At 41.4% G+C, this 19,662-nt stretch overlaps 1 protein-coding gene across 2 annotated transcripts in view; it reads left to right on the top strand.

Moving 5' to 3' along the window:
• Positions 1 to 19,662, top strand: part of Synpr (synaptoporin) — a 326,780-nt gene that overhangs the window by 145,493 nt on the left and 161,625 nt on the right. The window contains 1 exon segment of one of the 2 annotated variants that reach the window (NM_023974.1): positions 2,988 to 3,273. The exons of the other annotated variant lie outside the window; for it this stretch is intronic. Coding sequence (NP_076464.1) covers positions 3,250 to 3,273 — 24 coding nt within the window. The 5' untranslated portion in view covers positions 2,988 to 3,249. 2 annotated transcript variants of the gene reach the window in all.

The following is a 19,662-nucleotide window of genomic DNA, read 5'->3' as shown; positions in this document are numbered from 1 at the left end:
TGTTGTCTCTTTGAGAAAGATAATTAAATACCACAAAAGTAAGCAAGAGGAAGATAGGGAGTGAGGAAAGAGAGAAGCAATAGCTCAGAACACAACAAAAGGCTAATCCGGAGAGCATAGCTAAACAGAGACAGTGAAGATTCCTTTCTGATTAGTAGTCAAAGGGGACCCTGGTACCAAAAGGAGGAGGTAAGGACTAACAGGAACTGAGAGCAGGACAGTTTCTCAGGAGCCAGGGCTTTAGGCAAGAGGGTGGCAAGTGCAAAGCCCATTTGTGGAAGAGAGAGGAAAGAGAAATAAAACAGTAGATGGAGTCAGATCCTTGAGGTTTTGGGGACATAGGGAAGAGCTTGAATTTCTCTTGTGTCTACTGGACTATAATTGAAGTGTCATTCCCAGTCAAGTCTGCTTTACTCCCCACCGGACTTACTATGGGTAACTTCTGCATTTACAGACTACTATGGGATTAAACAGGACCCACTAAGAATCCATTGCAGTAGGAGATGCTAATAATGGGCAGGAGATATTTGGAATATGTGCGTGCTTGGTCTGGAGCAACAGTGAACTGGCCACTGAACACTCACTTAGGGGAAGCAAACCTAGTCAGAAGAGCACACTTTACCTATTAGCTTTGCAATCTTATCTAATCTAAACTGACCCAGAGGAAATCTGAGGAAAACTGAAACACAAGCAAAGCAGGGACATACCCCGGATCATACAGCATATCACGTTTGCACTTCCTTTTCAGCCATGCTCCCAAGTCTCACAGGGTCCTTGTCTCCAAGTGAATTAGTGATTACTGATTAGTTATCCCTATCCGCTGAATAAGATAATGCTTTAAGTACCACCATGGGACCGATGTAGTGGATTGTTTGACAGTATTGGTCTAGTCTTACGTCTATTAGCTTTACTATTGACCGTGTGCCTGCAGGCAAGCCACATAATTCTCTGGATCTTGGCTTTTTCATCTGTCAATTGGAATAACAATGAAAATGTTTTAGAACTCTGAGGCCCAAATAAAGTGCTATATGAAAATGCTACTTAGAAGACCACCTAGAACAGAGTCAATGATGCCCATGAATGTTATGTAGAACATGCTCTTTAAAACCTGAAGTAAGTCTCTCCATATACGAAGCTAATTATCGGTGCTCACTGGCCATCCTTTAGAGATAGGAAATTGTGAGGTATGGGTATCCCCAATGGCTGCACGGCTGGCACAATGGCCTCTTAAAACTGCTCCAAATTACATGGCAGAACAGTGTCCTTTGGCATGAGGTATTATTCTTCCCACCAATTTTACATTCAGTAATTCTGAAAATACTCATTTCATATGTATTCATAAGTGCTTAGTGGTCGACAGCCTTTTTCTGGCTTCGCTCACTTAGTTTCTCTCATTGTGATGTGGTAACTTTTCAATAAGCACATGCCAGTGACCATGATAGTGTGTATATGCATGTGTGCACATGCTGAGGGGTAGAATCCATTGAGAATTTCAAAGGAGCATGGGGTTCATGAAATTTAAGAAGTTTAAGTGCCCTGAAGACCTGCTTATACATTGGGAACAAGATCTCATCCTTCTCACCCTGGATCTGAACTTAGTGTTAGCATGCTTTCCCAAGATGCCTGAGTCCCTAGGTTCTAGCCTCAGTACTGCTGAACAAAGCACAAGGGAGCAAGACCGAGAGAAAGAGACAGCTGGCCAAAGTTCCTGCACACACACTTGGATCTAAAAGCACCGTGTCTTTCATTTCTTCTTTACACCTCCCTACCAAGAACTGTGAAATGTTAGTGTGCCCATTTTACAGAATGAAAACTAAGGCTCAGAGAGCTGAAAAGGCTGCCACTTCTCACAGTCTCCCAGTGAGTGGGGAAGCAGCCGAAGATTCTAGGTTGCTTCACTCTTATTCACATTAGGCCAGTGTTCTTTGGTCCTGCCCCTCCCCTTTCCCACAGGAACAAAAGTAGAGCTAAAAAATAACTGACGATAGGGTTACCGTGTGGTGTGTCCACATGTCTAGGTGAGAAGAAGAAAGAGACGTAGTCAGAAACAGAAAGAGACAAACAGGACCCAGTGCATATTCTGGATTAATAACCACGGATTAATCACAGGGCACCGTGTTGGTATATCTGTTGGGGCATTAGTAGTTAGCAATAGACAAAGCCGGGACACTAGACCTCTTCCTGTGCTGAGCAGAGGGCCCACTTACGGCAGAGAGAGCAGAGGCTTGCAGGATCCCCTTTGTGACTTAGTACAGATCTTCAGGGGACACTATCCTCAGAGGGTTATACAATATTCTCAAGGCACCCAAGAGGAGGGCCTGCCACTTGCAACAGTCTCTCTGTGAACACTGGCCCACCCTCCCAGGACACATCCTCTGGATACCAAGATTACTGCCCCTTAAAGAAAGGAGTACCACTTCTTTCTGTAAAGGAAAGAAAAAAATTGGCTCTTGCTTAAGCCTCTGCCAGCTTTTTAATTTTGTGATTTTCACCCGTCTTCATTAACACTAGCATAGTGAACGAGCACCAAGTTGTAATTTGTCCCTTCCACAGTCCCAAGAGCCTGAAAAGCCGTCTTCCGGTGCCATCACCTTAACGATTATTTATGGACAGTGCATGAATTTCCCAAATGGGTATCACCCATGCATTTCCATAAAAACAAGGGCAATTTTTAAAAACACACATACATTTGCCTCACGTATGCAAATCTATTCCCGAGGATTTAAGGAAACCACTGCTTCCCTGTACCGTCCACATGCAAGTTCCTGGCTTGTGTTCAGCTCTCAGTTTGATTTTAAGCGCTGTGGCTGCAAGAGGAGGGGGCTCTCTGAGTAAGAGGGGAGCCGGTGCCTGCCTCTGCTCATGATGTAGCGTGCTTGTGCAAAGCAGCCCTGCACTTGCAGTTGTGAGCAGAGAGCCAAGTGTGGGAGTGCACAAAACGGAGGTAACCTCCTCCCTACAAAGCAGCCAGCTTCGCATCAAGGGAGTATCAGGTTCCTGTAGTCAGCTGTGGGCTGTCACTGTCTACTAATATGACTGTTTTCCCATCTCTCTGCAAGGAGGCAGAAGCTGCTATCTGATTGGTATAGCATCTGACTTTCCCTCTGCATTGATTTCTGGTCCTCCTCCTTTGCTTCAGAAAGAGAGGGACAAGAGCTGGTGCTGTGGATAGAAAAGCTTCAATTTTAGTATGAGACAGCCTCTATTTTTTTTCAGGAGAGGGAAGTTGGATTATCAATTCTTTTGTAAATGTGTATGGTGATATTTGCTCCGGTAAGTTCATCTCTATTGATATGCCTCTCTCTCTCTCTCTCTCTCTCTCTCTCTCTCTCTCTCTCTCTCTGCCTCTCTCTGTTTCTCTCTGTCTCTCTCTCTGTCTCTCTCTGTCTCTCTGTCTCTCTCTGTGTATGTATATATACATGTATACATATATACATGTACTTATACATATATATATGTATGTATGTGTGTATGTATAAGTACATTTGGGCTGTATACTTTTCTTTACCAATGTAATTATTTAAGATATTTAGTGATGGTGTCTTTTTCCCCCTTTAACTTTGCTTTCTTTTATGCATATTTAAACCAAAGAGTCTGGGTTATGTAGTATAATTCTCACGCTAGCTACTAAAGTATATACTGGGTTTCTGGGTTTCTTTTAACACAGTAAAGAAACTATTTAAGCAAAGTTATATTAAGCTTCATAAAAATGTAATGCCATTCCATCTCAGCCTTCTTTTTAGAGCGTTTAATGTTCTGAGTATATTCATTGTGCTACAACCTGCTTATAATTTTAATTAAAGTTTCTTCATCAGCATCACAGTGAGAATATCTTCATCTCCTTAAATAGCTTGCAAATACTATGTTAATTTCATAAGGTCTTGTACCAAGGTACAGTGAAGGAATGAGATACCGTTCCAATTCTGAGATGTTCATTAAAAGAACTGAATTTCTATACCAAAAAAAGAAAGTATCCATACTGTAAATCTCTCGCATTGCATGAATAGCTGGGCTTCAAGTGGCCATTGTTTCTTTCCTCACTGTCTTATATGTGTGTCTGTGCCACCATCTGCCAGAAACCCAGCCCTGGCTCTAGTGTGGCCAGGGCTCAGTCTAATCAGGAGAAAAGTTGCTGTTCTTTAATTCACACTGATTCAGAACGGGTGTCTGGTCACATCTGCTTAAATCCATGATTTCGAAGTGCATCAGCTGGTTAGATGGAGGCAGAGGATGGCCTGAATCCTTTATTCCTGATTCCGAAGTCTGGGAGAAAGTCTATCAATATAATTATAGTAGATACAAGTGTTAAGGCAACGAACTGTGCTAATGGACACAAACATGCTTTAATCTTTTTTCTTTTTGCCATGCACCAAATCTCCATGGCTTTCTTTCAAAGTAAATGAACTAGAGAATGTATTCATAACAAAAGTTAGGGCATTTTTGAATCATAAGGGAAAACCTAGCAATTTTTAGAGATTTTTGAAAGTAAAGTTGGGAATTCCAACCAGGACTCTGAGGCACACATTCTTCTTGACTTTCAATTTTTGGGGGACCGTGACACAGTCTCAGACCAATGCTAAGGAGAGAGTGACATCTACCCAGGAATGAATCGACCCTCCTGGGTGCTGCCTTCAGGGAGCTCTGCAGCCCACCTGTTACTTGCGTGCTCCAGAAGAGCGGCTCCTATTGATGATCTGTCTGAATTTTGATTATTATAGCTTCAAAAATAAATTCCCTCAAACTCACCTAACTATTTATAGTGTCTGATTCCAGCAAATATGTTCCCAATAATAACTGCAGAGCTCATATATCTTACAGGAACTAAGTATGCCTTAGCAGGTAGGCATACTTAAATAAGCCTGGCTTGAGCTGAGGGAAAGCATTTGCAGCGAGCAGGCCTTGTCCTCTCTCCAGCACACACAGCCGACTCCCTAACTCCACTTTACGTCCATCTTTGGATGACATTCCCTCAGAGCCAGCTGTGACAAGTTGCATGTAAAGTCAGAAGCTGTTAATGAGGATTGTCACCAGGTGAAGCTAATCCACAAGACTAACTAGCAGAGTTTGAGGGAATGATGTCCCACAAGTGTCTGTTTTCTTCTTTGCCTGCTTATTATGAAAGACTCGGGGTTCCATACATGAAGCTACGGGGAGGACAACTGGACCTGAGTAACTTCAATAAGTTGGGTCATCAACCATCAGTTTGACTTGGGATCCGTCTACATGGTTTTAATTGTATCCCTCCTGATAGTACCGTGTCCAGAAAAGTTGGTTGTAATCTATTTTAAGGAATGAAAACCCGAACGTTATGTTGAACAAAAATAATGAAGGATTTTGAATTGTTTCCACAACGAAATCATCTCTTCCTTTTAGCGAAATGGAAAAGGCCTTGATTGTGTCCAGCTTGCAATACACTCTTTGGCTTATCTCTCCTAGTCTTCATAGCGCTTCAGAAGAGGGTAATGCCACTTGCCAACCTTGCAGATAGGAAAATGGAGAAAGAGAAGGTGTGCAGTTTGATGAGAGGACACAATGATGCCATGAGATGGAGTGACTTGTATGTCCATCCTCCAGTTAGGGCTTCACCATGTCAGCATAACCTGTGGTACACTCAAAGGCCACGGGGATTTTTCAGGCACATTACAATAACAGAGCTTGTTTCCACTGGTATTTTTTCTTCTCCTGACAATAGATAACCTCCTTTTCCTCACACTGTGCTTTTGTAACTCCAGGCTAATTATGTGCCTAAAAACCACTCAATTTGTGCAGCTACCAAGATGTGGAAAGGAAGCCAGCCTGGGGAGAGACAATATGCAGATGTGGCTAAATTAAGGTATCCCTGTAACAGAGCAAGACAAATCTGTCCCCTGACTTTCAATCTTCGAACAAAGAATCCAAATAAAGATGCCAAGAACATTTAGAAATATCAATGTCTCTGAGCACCCATCTTCTCGTGGATGCAAAGTACAAAAGGCAATTCCAATTGAATCGATTCACTTGGGAGAACTTTATAGAATTCTCACCTTCCTTTTTGTGGCCCCTGTGATTTCCTTCTGTTCTTTGGCTAACTGGAAAGCTCTTCAGTTAAAATATTGCTTCTCTGCAAGCCAGGTAATTAAAAAATGCACACAGCTGCCGATATTGGAGCTGAGCAGTGTGACAGAGTTGAAACCCCGAGTCCTTTGCACCCAGGCACTGAGCTGAGCATTTGAAATCCGTCTGAGCCAATAAAATTCAGACAAGGCTTCCAGGGAACATTTTTGACTAACACAAAATCAAGATGTTTCAAATTTCCCTTTAAGCAGCAGCATGGTGGCAGGGCACAGCGGCAGGGCACAGCACTCACCGTAGCTCTGGGAAACACTTCATTGTCTTCTGTTCTACCTAAGAGGATTCTGAACCATAAGAATGTGGCTAGAATAAAGTCTAGCTAGCTCAGGTTATCTTTACTACATTTTACCAAAACTCAAAAGGATATAAGAAAGCAAAGGAACAAATACAAATACGTTGGTGGCATCCAGAGTTAAACTCTGAAGTGATCACAATATTGAGGGTTTTTCTGATGTGATCTGCTGACTAATGAGTAGTGGTTTCGTGCTACTACTTACAGAGGCAGTTAGGCAGTTAAAAGCTCAGAGTGCACTGCACAGTGAAATGTTCCTAAGCTGACAGTCACTTTGGAAGAAACAACACAGTTCTGTAGTCTCTCTTCTCCTGTTCTTGAATAAGACATAATCTTGTGGTTTAATCAGCAAGTGTAGTATTAGAGCCAACACCAGTAAAGAAATGTGGATTGCTTTGCTTTTCTGATGAGTATTTATGAGGCATCTAAATGTAGCCAGAGCCACCAAACAGAGACTTTTGCTCTAAGGAAATACGTTGGGCTCAGCCCCAGGGCTCATCAAATGTATGCCATCTCTGAAAAACTAATCTTAGTTTATAAAGGAAATCATTTTTCAGCCTGCTTTCTTGAGAGAGATCACTAAGTCTCAAATAACGGCATTGAATCCTACCCCACCCAACCTGTTTGCTTCTGCTTTTCTTTTAGCTATAGGTGTGTGTCCTTAAACATACCGATCATTCAGTGCTTAAAAAGAACCCCTTACATATAGAGAAAGTGGCTGGTGTAAAGACAAGAGGTGTTGGAGAAGTCTTGAAGCTCGCCAACCTCACTATAGGGTAGTGTGCAAATGGAGCAGGGCTCTTGCTAGGTTTTCATGTAAGAACCACTTTTTGTTTTGAGCTTGACATCAGCACAAGAGCAACTCAATCCTTTAGAGGAGGTTTTTGATCATGGGTGTGTTTCTTTATATATTTTTGAAAGAATAGAGAAAGGGATGAGCTGAAGTGAAAGCACCCTAATCTTTCACCACCCCACAGAGAAATGGAGCTTATATAATGTTTGACACTGATCATGCTAACATAACCTCTACCCTAAGTCCTGATGGGAAGTCATTGAAGGGTCCCTCCAATGCATGCCACTAGTTTCTGGAAAGATAATTTCGAGCCCCACAAAACAGTTCACTGACGATGAGATTGGCCAGTGTTAATAAATAGTCAGGTATCATGGTCCTTTGAAGAGATGGCGAGATATAGGTTTTTTAAAAATTGAATTTAAGGAAAGGATTGGAATGTCGATCACCAGGCTACCTCTTACTTAACAACTATTTAAGAATACTTAGCATGCCCTGGGTACTGAGTGAGCTGTGGACAGTGGTGAACAGATGTAACACATTTATTTCCAGAACCAAGTGCCTTTATTTCCCATTCCTCACCTAAGCCTAGTTTTTAGTTCACATCCCAGAATGTATCTTCTGAAAGTCAAAGTTGAGCTAGTCTGGTAAGACATCTTCAGGGAATATGTGTTATTGGTCTTATCTGTTCATGCTTAGGGAAGGAACAAGAAGGAATCTACTGGTTTGCTGATGCGATTGTAGTCTGCTGACCGGAGTGCTTTGGAGGGAAAACTGGAAGAGGCCCCGCTGTGCTTGTCTTACAAGCATCTTTTGCCTCTCCTGGGCAGCGTCACAGTTGACAGTGATTTTCCTCCTTCTCAATTCTTGGGAGAGAAAAGAACAGAGAAATATTGAGAGGCCAGAAAAAGAAGATAGAAAAGCAAATGGGAAGGTGCCGACAGGCCCTGATATGGTCCCTGACAACCAGATGTCTTACTCGGTTTATCTGTTTTTCTTTGGTCTTCATTCAGTTGTTGAATGACCTTCTCTGATGTCATGGGAAAAACAAGGTGCACTCTTTTCTGAACCTCAGGAACGTTGAATAGTCCAAGATTTTGCGATTCTAGCTCTATCAGTGTGTTCCCCAGATCGTCCATTGCTCTGAAATCTCTTTTGTGAGACACTGAGTAGCTTTCATAGGATCTACCCACTAGATGTCAGTAGCAACCTCTTACCTTAAGCTAAGACAACCTAAATGCCAAAAAGGCTTTGCCAAACTGCTCTGGTATCAGATGAGAACCACTGCCAGAAACTTGGCGATTACAGTTTCCTTTGGCTGACTCTTCCTGTGGCAGCTCTTCATTTACTTTTAGGATCCTTAGATATGCATTTTTCTCAAGAGGCTTGCTATAGCTTATTTGAGGCAAGTGGAACAGCTGTAAGCCTTTCCCACTCACTACCTTTTATTTCTGTGCACTGGAGCATCTGTAAGCTTCTACCTGTCACTACCCTTTGGTGTAATACTTTACTACTCTGCATAGCTTATCTTATCTCATTATGTTCTAGCAAACAACCAATAGGACAAAATCAAAATATAACTCCTTTAGCAAATGAATAGCAGACATTTAGAAACTGGTTATGTGGGGTTGGGGATTTAGCTCAGTGGTAGAGCACTTGCCTAGGAAGCGCAAGGCCCTGGGTTCGATCCCCAGCTCTGAAAAAAAGAACCAAAAAAAAAAAAAAAAAAAAAGAAAGAAACTGGTTATGTGTCTCAACCCTTACAGTCAAAATTGAGTAGAACTTATTCACACTAACGTGAATATTTTTCTCAAAATCATTCAAAATTATAATGTTTAATGAAAATGCAGATATATTTACAGTGTATCATTTTCTTTTTCAGGCTATTTTGGGCAGTAAAGACCATTTTTACCAGTGAGTGATAATGGCAGGGGTGGTGGGTATCTAAAGGCTTGTCCTCCTATCTCAGCAGCATCAACTTCCGTCTTTAGAGTTTCTGGGTATAAAGTGACAAATTTTAGAAACACATTTTAGGGGCATCAATGGCCTTTGTTGTAGGGTGCAAAAAGCATAGGCTTTGATGTAAGCTAGACCTGCTTGTGTGAGTAACCGTCCCCAAAGGAAACAAATTACAGCCTCAACCTCATGTCCCCAAAACACTCCGACTTAATTTCTTTAAGAAAGAAAAACGAAACAAAACAAAAAGCACAGGGACTTACCCAGGACCCTATGGAGAATTCACTTCAAAGGAAAGACACCAGCAGAGCTGAGCTTCCTGTCCTTCTAGCCCAATAATGTACTAAAATGTCTTAAATGGAAGGCTGTGGATTCATGGATCTGCTGGATGCTAGAGATGCACGTGCTCATTAACATAGAAACTCAACAAATGGCCAAAGCACAAATATAAGTGTCTGGGAGGTCAGCTACAAATGGGGTGGGTGGGGTCCATTACACATAGTCTAATCCAAAACTTGAAAGACCATTGTCGAAGTGGGAGCAAAAAGACTGTAAGAGCCAGAAGTCAGGGAGGACCAGAGAGAAACAGTTTTCTATATAATGAGTTATTGCACCCCTGAATTAACAGCAACTGTGGCTATCTGCAATTGAGGGGATCGTGAGCCTCACTCCCAGCTGAGGAGCTGGAACAGTTAAAGGCTGCTGCGAGGGGGAAAGTCAGCTTTCTTTGAGAATATGCTTCTTTTTCTTTTCTTTTTTTGGAGCTGGGGACCGAACCCAGGGCCTTACGCTCGCTAGGCAAGCGCTCTACCGCTGAGCTAAATCCCCAACCCCGAGAATATGCTTCTTAATAGGCCAACTATATTCCAGTGGATGGTCCAACACTGATGCATATATGGTAAATACAAATTAGACTTGATATGTTATTTTAAAATAATAAAAAGGGCACGAAGCTGGGAGGGTTAAGAAGGAGCAGGGTGGATGTGAAAGAAAAGAAGAGGAGGGGTGAGGTTGGTCAAACTACATTGTATGCATGCATGAAGTTCTCAAGAAGTTAGGAAGAGTACATTAATAAAAGAAATGTGTATTAGGGTTGCAGGCAGATGTCTAGGGGAAAGACTTTTAGTTATGGCTGCACCTAACCATCTTTAGGTGTTGGTTTAATCAAACCTCAGCCTCGTGAGAGGCAAAAGAGGCAGGGTGCTCCTGGGTGAAGTTTGGCAGAGGAGTAGACATATAAACACACCAACAGCAGGTAGGATTTGCAAGGTCACTTTTTTCTATTCCCGAGCTTAGAAAGCAGCAGGCCCTTCCCCGAGTATCACATGATATCCAGGCCCTTGTTGGGTTGTCTATAGGTTCTGGGGAACCTCCTGGACCCTTGGTGCGTTTTCCAAGATATAAAGCCTTAGGTGAATTATCCTGGAGAATTACTGAGAAAATGGTTTCTGTCTGCATTGTCTCAGAGCACTACACTTGCCACAAGAGGAAATAAATACAGACCCTGAAGGAAAAGTATATCTGGCTATAGGTGGTGCATATAGGCCTCATTCTCTTCAGTAACGAGTTCCTCCACAGACTCCAGAAGAGTGCATGGGAAAGTCCTCTAGAGATTGCCTGGGCCCAGACAACACCATTGTTTCGTTCTCTGTGTCCATTTTGCTATTAATTTTCATCTGATGTCCTCAGTTGAGTGTACAAGCTTTCGGGAAATGTTCTCCCCATTTACCAGGAAAATAACTGTGGTTATTGGGTGGGTCTAAAGCAGCCTGGAAATGCTTCGCTGGGTCATTCTCTCTCAGAGGAGATTGATGCCGAATTATAGATTTCAAACACAGAGCACCATTACTGGAGAGTAACTATAATACAACCAAATGCAATATGGATAAAGCTGTTCCCTGAGATCTGCTTCTCACACAGGATGCTCCTGAAGCTTCCACCTCCTTTCCAGCCCCCACCAGTCCTAGCTCAAGCCATTGCCTTTGTAACTGTGGAGATTGATATAACCTTGAACCTCAGTCCATTTCCTGCTAATGCTGCAGGACTTTAAACCCTCTCCTATCTCCCCATGGCCCAGCAGTTTCTGAGAATTCATATCACACTGGGGAAACCCAGATGCCTTCCCCAGGTTACTCATTAGCCCTTTCTACAGGAAATTCAAAGGTTTTTCATTTCTCATGTTTTATTTACCAAAACATCCCCAGACACATTTGATCAGATAAATCTATTTAGCTCATATTTTTGAAAGGCTATTATCTGCTAGCAGTCATTTCCCAAGATTCTTTCCTCTGCTCACTTCTCTCCGACTCATAACTTCAGACTCCACATCTAAGGTTTTCAATGACTCCTTTCCTAACCAGCACCCTGGACCAGCTACCTCTCTAAGGTAATTTCACTCCCCATTCCTGTTGGCACTGTACTCTTGGGGATTCTCTATGATTTTGTTTCTGAGATCTCCTCAGTAAGGCAAGAATGCATGCTTATTCACTCAGCCATGCATTTATACTCATTCATTTGTCCATCCTTTGACTTATGGGAGGCAATTGTGTGCCAGGTACTGACAGTGAGGGTTTGTATTTGGAGGCAACTAAAATGGATGCAGTCCGCACCATCACAAGACATACGCTGGCTGGCTGAGGGGCACATTTAAAAATCCTTAGAAAACTAATTATTATTATAGTAAATGTTAAGTATGAGAGCTGAGCCATCTTGGGTACTAATTATATGATAGGCAAGGTTCCAAGTGTTCATGCATATTAATGTATTTAATCCCGTAACAGTTCTGCCATAGAATTTAAGGGGAGAGGATTAGAGCCCATTGAATATGAAGAGCATAGAGTCCTTTAGAGAATTCAAGATTCTTGGAATGGAAATGACTCAACAGGAGAAACAGTGAGTTCACATGGCTAACATCTGCGCAGAATTATTTACAGGCACTGTGCTGTGTACCTTGCATCTTCCAGACAGCATGAGATGGATCACTGCTATTATTTTAAAGGCACTAGAATGCTTAGCCAATTGCCCACAGTGTTTAAGTGGTGACTGTGACTTGTGCCTTAGTTGTATTTGATCCTAATACTGAATTCCTTCCCACTATGATAACCTGTGAAAAGCTGATAGAAAATATTCCATGCCCAGTCCCTGCCCTTGGTAGAAAGGAAGAATAAAAGACATCTAATCCATGGCTGAATAGAGTTAATAGTGACTGGACTGACTTTTGTTTTGTCATTTTTAAAAGTTGAAATGTAATTATATGATCCCTTCAACCTCTCCTATGTTCCCTTCCCTCTTTCTCCCTGCTCCTCTTGAATGCATTACTCTCTTTCTTTAATTACTTTTGTTAGATATGAATAGTATAAACTCACAAATTTTTAAGTGTAACCTGGATCCTGCTGAGTCTGTTGAGTGTCGCTTGTATGTTGCTTGTATGTGCATGCTTTCCTGAATGACCATTTGGTACCAATTAAAGGATCCATCCCTGGGGAAGAACAATTCTCCCTGAACCAGCAGTTGTAAAGATAATCTCTTATGTGCTGTGTAAAAATATTCACTTTTCAGAAAAACGATAATTGGCCAGTGAATTGAGGCAGAATTAGAATATCTCTGTAGGACATCCCACAGAGAAGGATAGATTCTGGGAGAAAGGCAGGCAAGGGAGATTTGACCTCAGACAGAGTAAGAGAATTGCATGTAACTGAGGACCAGCCATGGGGCACAACTTAGAAGTTCCACCTTTGCATATTGATTGATTTTTTTTATCTATGTCATTTTCTGTGGTCTTGTTTAAGCAGCTGTACTTGTGAATTTCTAGTTTAGTCTAGTTTAGTGCAGCTTCTAAGACACACAATGTTTTCTGGATAATGATTCCTGCTAGAGATAAAAGGGAACCCTTTGGGGCTACTGGAAGAGGTGGTACTTAAGCTCTCAGGCATTGGCTGAAGTACTATTGCTATCCCTCAAAGAGCTGACTGACAGCATGCTTTGTGGGATTCCATCCTGGAGAGATGGCTCAGTAGATACATGACTAGCTGTATAAGCATGAAGTCCTAAGATTGCATCCCAGGATCTCATGCTAAATAGGGTGCAATGGTGTTCTTCTGTAATCTGTCATTCTACCAACAAGGTGGTTGGCAGAGACAGGAAAATCCACAGAAGTTCATGGTCTAGCTGTCCTACAGTATAACACCGGAAAGAGCGGGAGACATCATCTCAAACAAAGCTGAAGGTGAGATGAACTATGTAGGATTGTCCTGTGCCATGGCATAGTCACACATGCAGATGGGACACACACACACACACACACACACACACACACAGCAAAGAGACAGAGACAGATTAAAAAGAACAAATAAATGCATGCTGTCCAGTTCTACTCTGTACCTAAGATCAGAAGTAATCTCTAAGCTCAAACCTAGACAGGGACATGGCTCAAGCTTCCGGCTTCCGATGGTTGTGACTCTGCATGCTCGCTTGCTTGACTCGCCCAGTTTACTTTTTTTTCCTTCTTCTTCAGTTGTTTTTATTACAGCAAGAGGAAATTGTACTCGTAATGCATAGAATCTGAAGAAATAATGTACGTTTAGCTTTTAAAAGAGGCCCCTTTGACAGTTATTAATACAAATGTGAAATAAGACCCTCAAACCAATACCAATTTCAGTAATAGTTTGCATACAGAAATAATTTATTCCAAAATGTTCATTTAGTTTGAGACACAACTCATGTCTCATTAATAAAAGAGCAGCCATCTCACCTCAGATTTTTACCCCGTGTTATCTGTTAGGATGATAGCTCTCCTCAAAACCAGGGACAGGGTCAATAGAACTCCTCCAGCAAGATTTGGAAGTATTAAGAGAAAGGTTATGGAGAAGTCCAGCCTGTCATTACCTGTGAGATCAGTTAGCTGTAGAATGCCTACATTAAAATCACCTAGATCCTTTATTTAAAACAATGTTTAGCTTAGAAATAGACTCTTTAGCGTGGCAGCAAATACGAAAGGTATGGTACAATCATCAGTTCAGTCACTGAGAAGAAAACTGGTTTCAGGAGACAGTTGAGTACCTCTCTTAAGGTATTTATCCAAGACAAGAGTGCAGTGCAGTAAATACATTGTCAACTTAAGTTGCAATCCAAGAGATAATCTACAAAGAGAAGTGGCATTTTGGCAAGAGTCACAGAACTTTCTAATAGGAATAGTGCACTCTTAGTAGTTGATATTTATAGGCTGAGTTTGAAGGAAAAAAATGAAAATAAAATAAATATTGTAGACAATCTTTTGAAAAGATAGTCCTTGCTAAAATAATTGCTACCAAGGGTGCCAGCAGTCTGAGGTTGGACCAATCACTATGTTGTCATGTTGTTAGAATTAGCTTATGTTTACTTATGTGTGTGAGTTTTTCTTTTATATATATGTTAAACATATATGTGGGAGTCCTCGGAAATGAGAAAAAAGGTATTGGATGTTTTATAACCACTGGAAACCAAACCTGGGTCCTCTGTATGAACATCCAGTGCTCTTAACCACTGAGCCATCCACCCATACCAGTTCTCCACAGAACTGTGTGATGGTGACCCTTCTACTGGCTTGTGGTTCGGGTGTCATTAGGGATGTCCAGAGAAAAGAAATGAGATTACTTCCACAACATTACTGGACAGCCACTACACAGATTACATTTAAATTTGAATTTGTCTTCCCTGGGAAAGAGTGATCATGTGGAACTTGCATTCAGATGGCACTCGGGGATCAAATCCAGCTTTTGTTCACTACTAGCTGTGCAACTTTTGAAACATTTTCCTTTTTTGAATCTCAGGTTTTTTTTTTCATCTGTGAAATGAGGACAGAGATGAGAGGAAGGAGGCACTAGCTTTTCTGACGATGGCAGAAGATATGCCGCATCCCCTTTAATAAGTCAGAATGTGTTATTAGTTATCAAACGGAATGGATTTTCAGCCACGACTCTCTTTCTCTTTATTTTCATGACAACTGTGAAATTGAAGATTAAATATAAAGACAAACCCACTTTGAATCTTTTTGAAGTGATGTTTAATTTAACACAGATATCTTCTCACTTCCTTCCTTCATCCAGCAAATATTTCTTAGAATTTCCATTAAGTGCAAGGAACTAATTTTGCAAGTACTAGGAACTATGTATGTGACTTGGAGGAGTAAGAAAAGGGAGCAAAATATAAAGATATGAAAGTATTTGATAGTGTTATAGGAAAAATATAAAACCAGGAGGGGTGATGAACTATTCTTCTAAATATTTATTTCCCTAAGTTCATTCAAATAATACATTTACTGCTGAAAATTTAGAGCAGAAATGGAAGTGTGTGGGGAGGGCTGGAGAGATAGATCAGCCTATAACTAACCTGCTTTGCTTAAGACCTGAGTTTACATTTCTAAACACCAGATGCAGAGGCACAACTATAACTCCAATGCAAAACAAGAGAAACATTGGAGAGAAGTGAATCTCAGGGGCTTGCTGGCCTGGTAATTTAGGTGAGATGGGAAGCCCATTTGGTGGGAGATCCTTTCTCAAAAGACAATGTCAAAAGTGACTATGGAAAACACATGGCATTGACATATGACCACCACCAGCATCTATAGCTGCACATGCACATGTATAGGCACAGGCACAGGCACAGGCACAGGCACACACTACGCATCGGCACATTAATTACAACTTTCAACTATGTGAACTCTTTGACATTTCCTTTAGGTTTTCTTATAGATGACAAGTTGGCCCACTCTAAATATCTGAATTAACTCAAAGCTTTTTGACCATCTGTCCTGTGTCTTCCACCTTCCCACAGAGTTTGTGATTATTGCAGGCTCATGACACCGAGGACTTGACAGTTTCATATGTGATACCAGCAATGACTCCATGGGTGGAAATCAAATGAATTGTTTATTGAGTTTTCCATCAAGGAGGGTCATGGAGAGTTGACTGGAGATTCATTGCTAGTGAGCAAAAACCCAGGATGTAGCCCAGACCCTGTCTCTTCAAAGTAATATGACCTTGGACCTCTGCCTACTTGATGAAGGTTTCTAAAATTCTTCCCCTGGGAGAAAAGTAAGACCTTCTGAGTAGTGAAGGTCTCTATCTCTGTGTGTTGTAATTGCTGTGCACTGTGAGAATGTGGTCAGGTCATTTTGCATTTAACATGTTACTATTGTCTATGAGAAGGTTGAGCATGCAGAGAGATTAAATAATATAAAGACAAAAAATAACCTATGAGGTATCCAGCACCAGTTTCAAGACAATTTTATGTGTTAAAAAAAACTTGTTAGATTATAGATTGTTACAGCATTTTTGTTGTTTATTTCCTTTGGTTTTAAAGATGGTGATTCAATATATAACCCTGGCTAGCCTTGCACATGTAACAATCCAGTGACTTTCAAGAGGCATGTAGTGCCACACACAGCTTCTTTACCTAAATTTAAAAGTAGACTTTAAAGCACTTAATCCAAATAACACTAGTTGATTGCTTCGCTTTCTAATCCTAAGAATGGCCTTGTTCTATTGGATTAAAATGTAATGACATCCCAGTCAAGTCTATCAGCCAAGTGTCTAGGTTGTAATTTGAAAAGGTGATACCCCCTTCATTCAACAGCAAATCTACAAATAAAACTATGGCCCCCTAAAGAGGATATTACAGCTACCACATTTCAATATGAAACAGCACATCTAATTCCCATGTTCCTCCTTCCAGCACAACCAAAAGATAAACAGGTCCCAGGCAAGCCATACCTACCCTGACCTCTGGAAGGTCCTTGTTAATTGTCTGAACTCACTGTTCTAATTTCTCACTGAATTACATACATGAGGAACAATGGACTCTTTCTACCCTTATAATTAGCCCTGCCTTTGTCCCCTTCACACTCTGCTGCAGTCTCCTCCCACTCTCATAACAGTTCTAATACAAGGAGCTTCTGGGAGCCAACAGACAGGTGCCTACGGAGTGGCATGTCAACTTCAGGTCCTTTAATGCGGTCAGCTAATAAAAACAAAAAATAAAACAAAACAAAAAACACCACCAACAAAAAAGATGGACAGTTAAAATGAAAATAGCTGGACACGGGGGAATAATAAAAAATTTAAATTTATAACTGCTCTTTAAAAAATACGCATTGCACAGATTGGCCACACTATGAAGAAGAAGAGGAGGAGGAAGAGGATGGGGAAGAATAGGAAGAAGAGTAGGAGGAGAAAGAAGAGAAGGAAGGAAGGAGGCAAGCAGAAGAAGGAAGGAGGGAGAGAGAGAGAGAGAGAGAGGGAGAGAGAGAGAGAGAGAGAGAGAGAGAGAGAGAGAGAGAGAGAGAGAGAGAGAGATTGATTATATCCCCATATGCTGAGTATTCACAGAGAGCTCGGACAAGCCCAGTGAGTGGAGTCCAATAGTTGGGCTGTATATTTACTCACGCAAGTTGTATTAAAAGCAGAAAAAATAATATGTCCCTTCCATTTTGTCTCTGCATATGGGTTTTCTCAATTTGAAGCATCATTGGTTTCATCTTTTCATGGTGTTTTCTGAAGAGGAAACGCTCGGTGAATGCTTGTTGAGTGAATACATGACAACCAATTGGAATGTATATTTCCTAGTGCTCTCGGCTGTCGAAGTCTCTTAAGGCCAACTTGGAGGATAAAGTGTAAATAATTTGGAAAAATTGTTCAGAAATATAAAGAAATGAGATGTAAGAGAAAGGAAGTATGGTTTCTTTGCGCCAAGTATGGGGTATAGTCTATTGAACACACTTAGTCACCAAATTTTCCAGTATTGGAAACCTGCCATTTCACAAAGGCCAGAAGAGGAGAACTGGTGTAGTTAGGGACTTGTTCAGTGATACAAGTCAGGTGACGGCTTACGTCTTAGTTCCAGGTCATACTGAAACCAAAGTCTAGCCCTTTAGGTGTTCTGAGACTGTCTGGAAAGCACCTGTCCACACTCAGGCCATGGCCTCACTGCTTGCTCTGTCCTCCAAACAAGACGCAGGACCCTGCCCATTCAGCTTATCTTTGGCCTCTGCCATCCACCGTGTCTTGAAGTCCTTGTCATCAAGTTGTCTGGGAATCTTTAGTCCACTCCATTCCGATAGGGAACACAAAGGCACGAAACAGAGCTGATGGATCCAGGAAAGCTAATGGCTCTGTAAGAGGCCATTCTAAATCACATTCTGAATCAATGTCAGCTGACTTCTCTGGGCACCTTGTTCCCTCAGTAACCTTCCACTCGAAAGTTCCCTCTCCTTGGAAGCTCTCAGAATTATGTGAGGCACTCCACTCTCTGCACCCGTTTGCTTATTTCTCCCAAGACCAGAGTTAGCTTCATGGTGGACCTTCAGTGCTTTCCCTTTGAACAAACTGACTCAATGGCTGCTTCCAATTCCAGTTAGCTGTTTTCTCTTCTGGTAATGCCTATTAAATTCAGATTTCTTTTCATGGTTAAGGTTTTACTGGGTCACAACTTTCCCCTAGGACTTTTCTGGGACACCTGTCCTACTGATAGGCTTGTGTCTGAGACTCACAGACTGTTCATTTTTAATGAGTGTGCTTCTTGAGGTTGCTAAAATAAAGTAAGTCAAGTTGGAAGACGACTTTAAGTGCTACATCTAATCTATCCAACTGATTTCCTCTGAAAAGAGGAAAGTGTGAAAGAACCTAGCAAAATCACAATTAAACTGTAGCACTTGCTAGTGAAAGTCTTAATGTGTGGCCTCTGTGAGAGAGGAGGGAATCTCACTGAAGGATTGCACAGACCCACAGAGTCCAATGGACACATTGAATTTTCCACCAGTTTTGGTCCAGAAAATAAGAAGGCTCTGTTGCCTCTGTGAGTCACTGACATAGTGTGTTGCTAGTTCCTCACACTTGGCTGGTTCTTTGAGCATGGCTGACAGTGGGAGACAAGATACTGATACACCTACCAGTAGCTGACTTAATGTTATTGCTTTTGTTAACTCAAAAGGGAGTAGTTTTTCAAACTACCTCTTATGGAAAAATATCCTCACATGGCTTCATCTCATCCTAGTTATGGGTGTAACTTTTTGGAAAACACTAGCATTTGGGCCACTAAATTGTACTCTTAATATATGTTGAGTAGTCAAATTACTTCAGTTAATAAGTTTATCTATTAGATAGACTAATGTGTCCTCAAATTGCTCAGTTTACATCGTTTACACTGTCTGCTTCATCTCTTTCTTCATAGTCTGTCTTGAATATTATCTATTCTTTAACCTTTACTGCCTAGCAAACCTTCTTAAAATACAATGGCTTGAAACTACATTGCGTATGTAAATCAATAATCTGCATTAGCAATCTGGACTGGCTGATGCCGGGTTGAATGTCTGCTGGTCTTAATTGTTCACTGGAATATCTATAGTCATGTTTTCCAATTGATAAGATGGGTTTCTTTCTAATGGTTAGTTATCTGTCTACGAGGAAAATGAGGGTGACTGAGTGACCTATCTCCCATCATCCAGTGGGCTGGACTAGGCAGGTTTCAAGCTTCATGGCTA

Source organism: Rattus norvegicus, chromosome 15 (assembly GCF_021556685.1).
Source record: "Rattus norvegicus strain SHRSP/BbbUtx chromosome 15, alternate assembly SHRSP_T2T, whole genome shotgun sequence".
NCBI lineage: Eukaryota > Metazoa > Chordata > Mammalia > Rodentia > Muridae > Rattus > Rattus norvegicus.
This window is presented reverse-complemented; position numbering and strand designations above follow the sequence as displayed.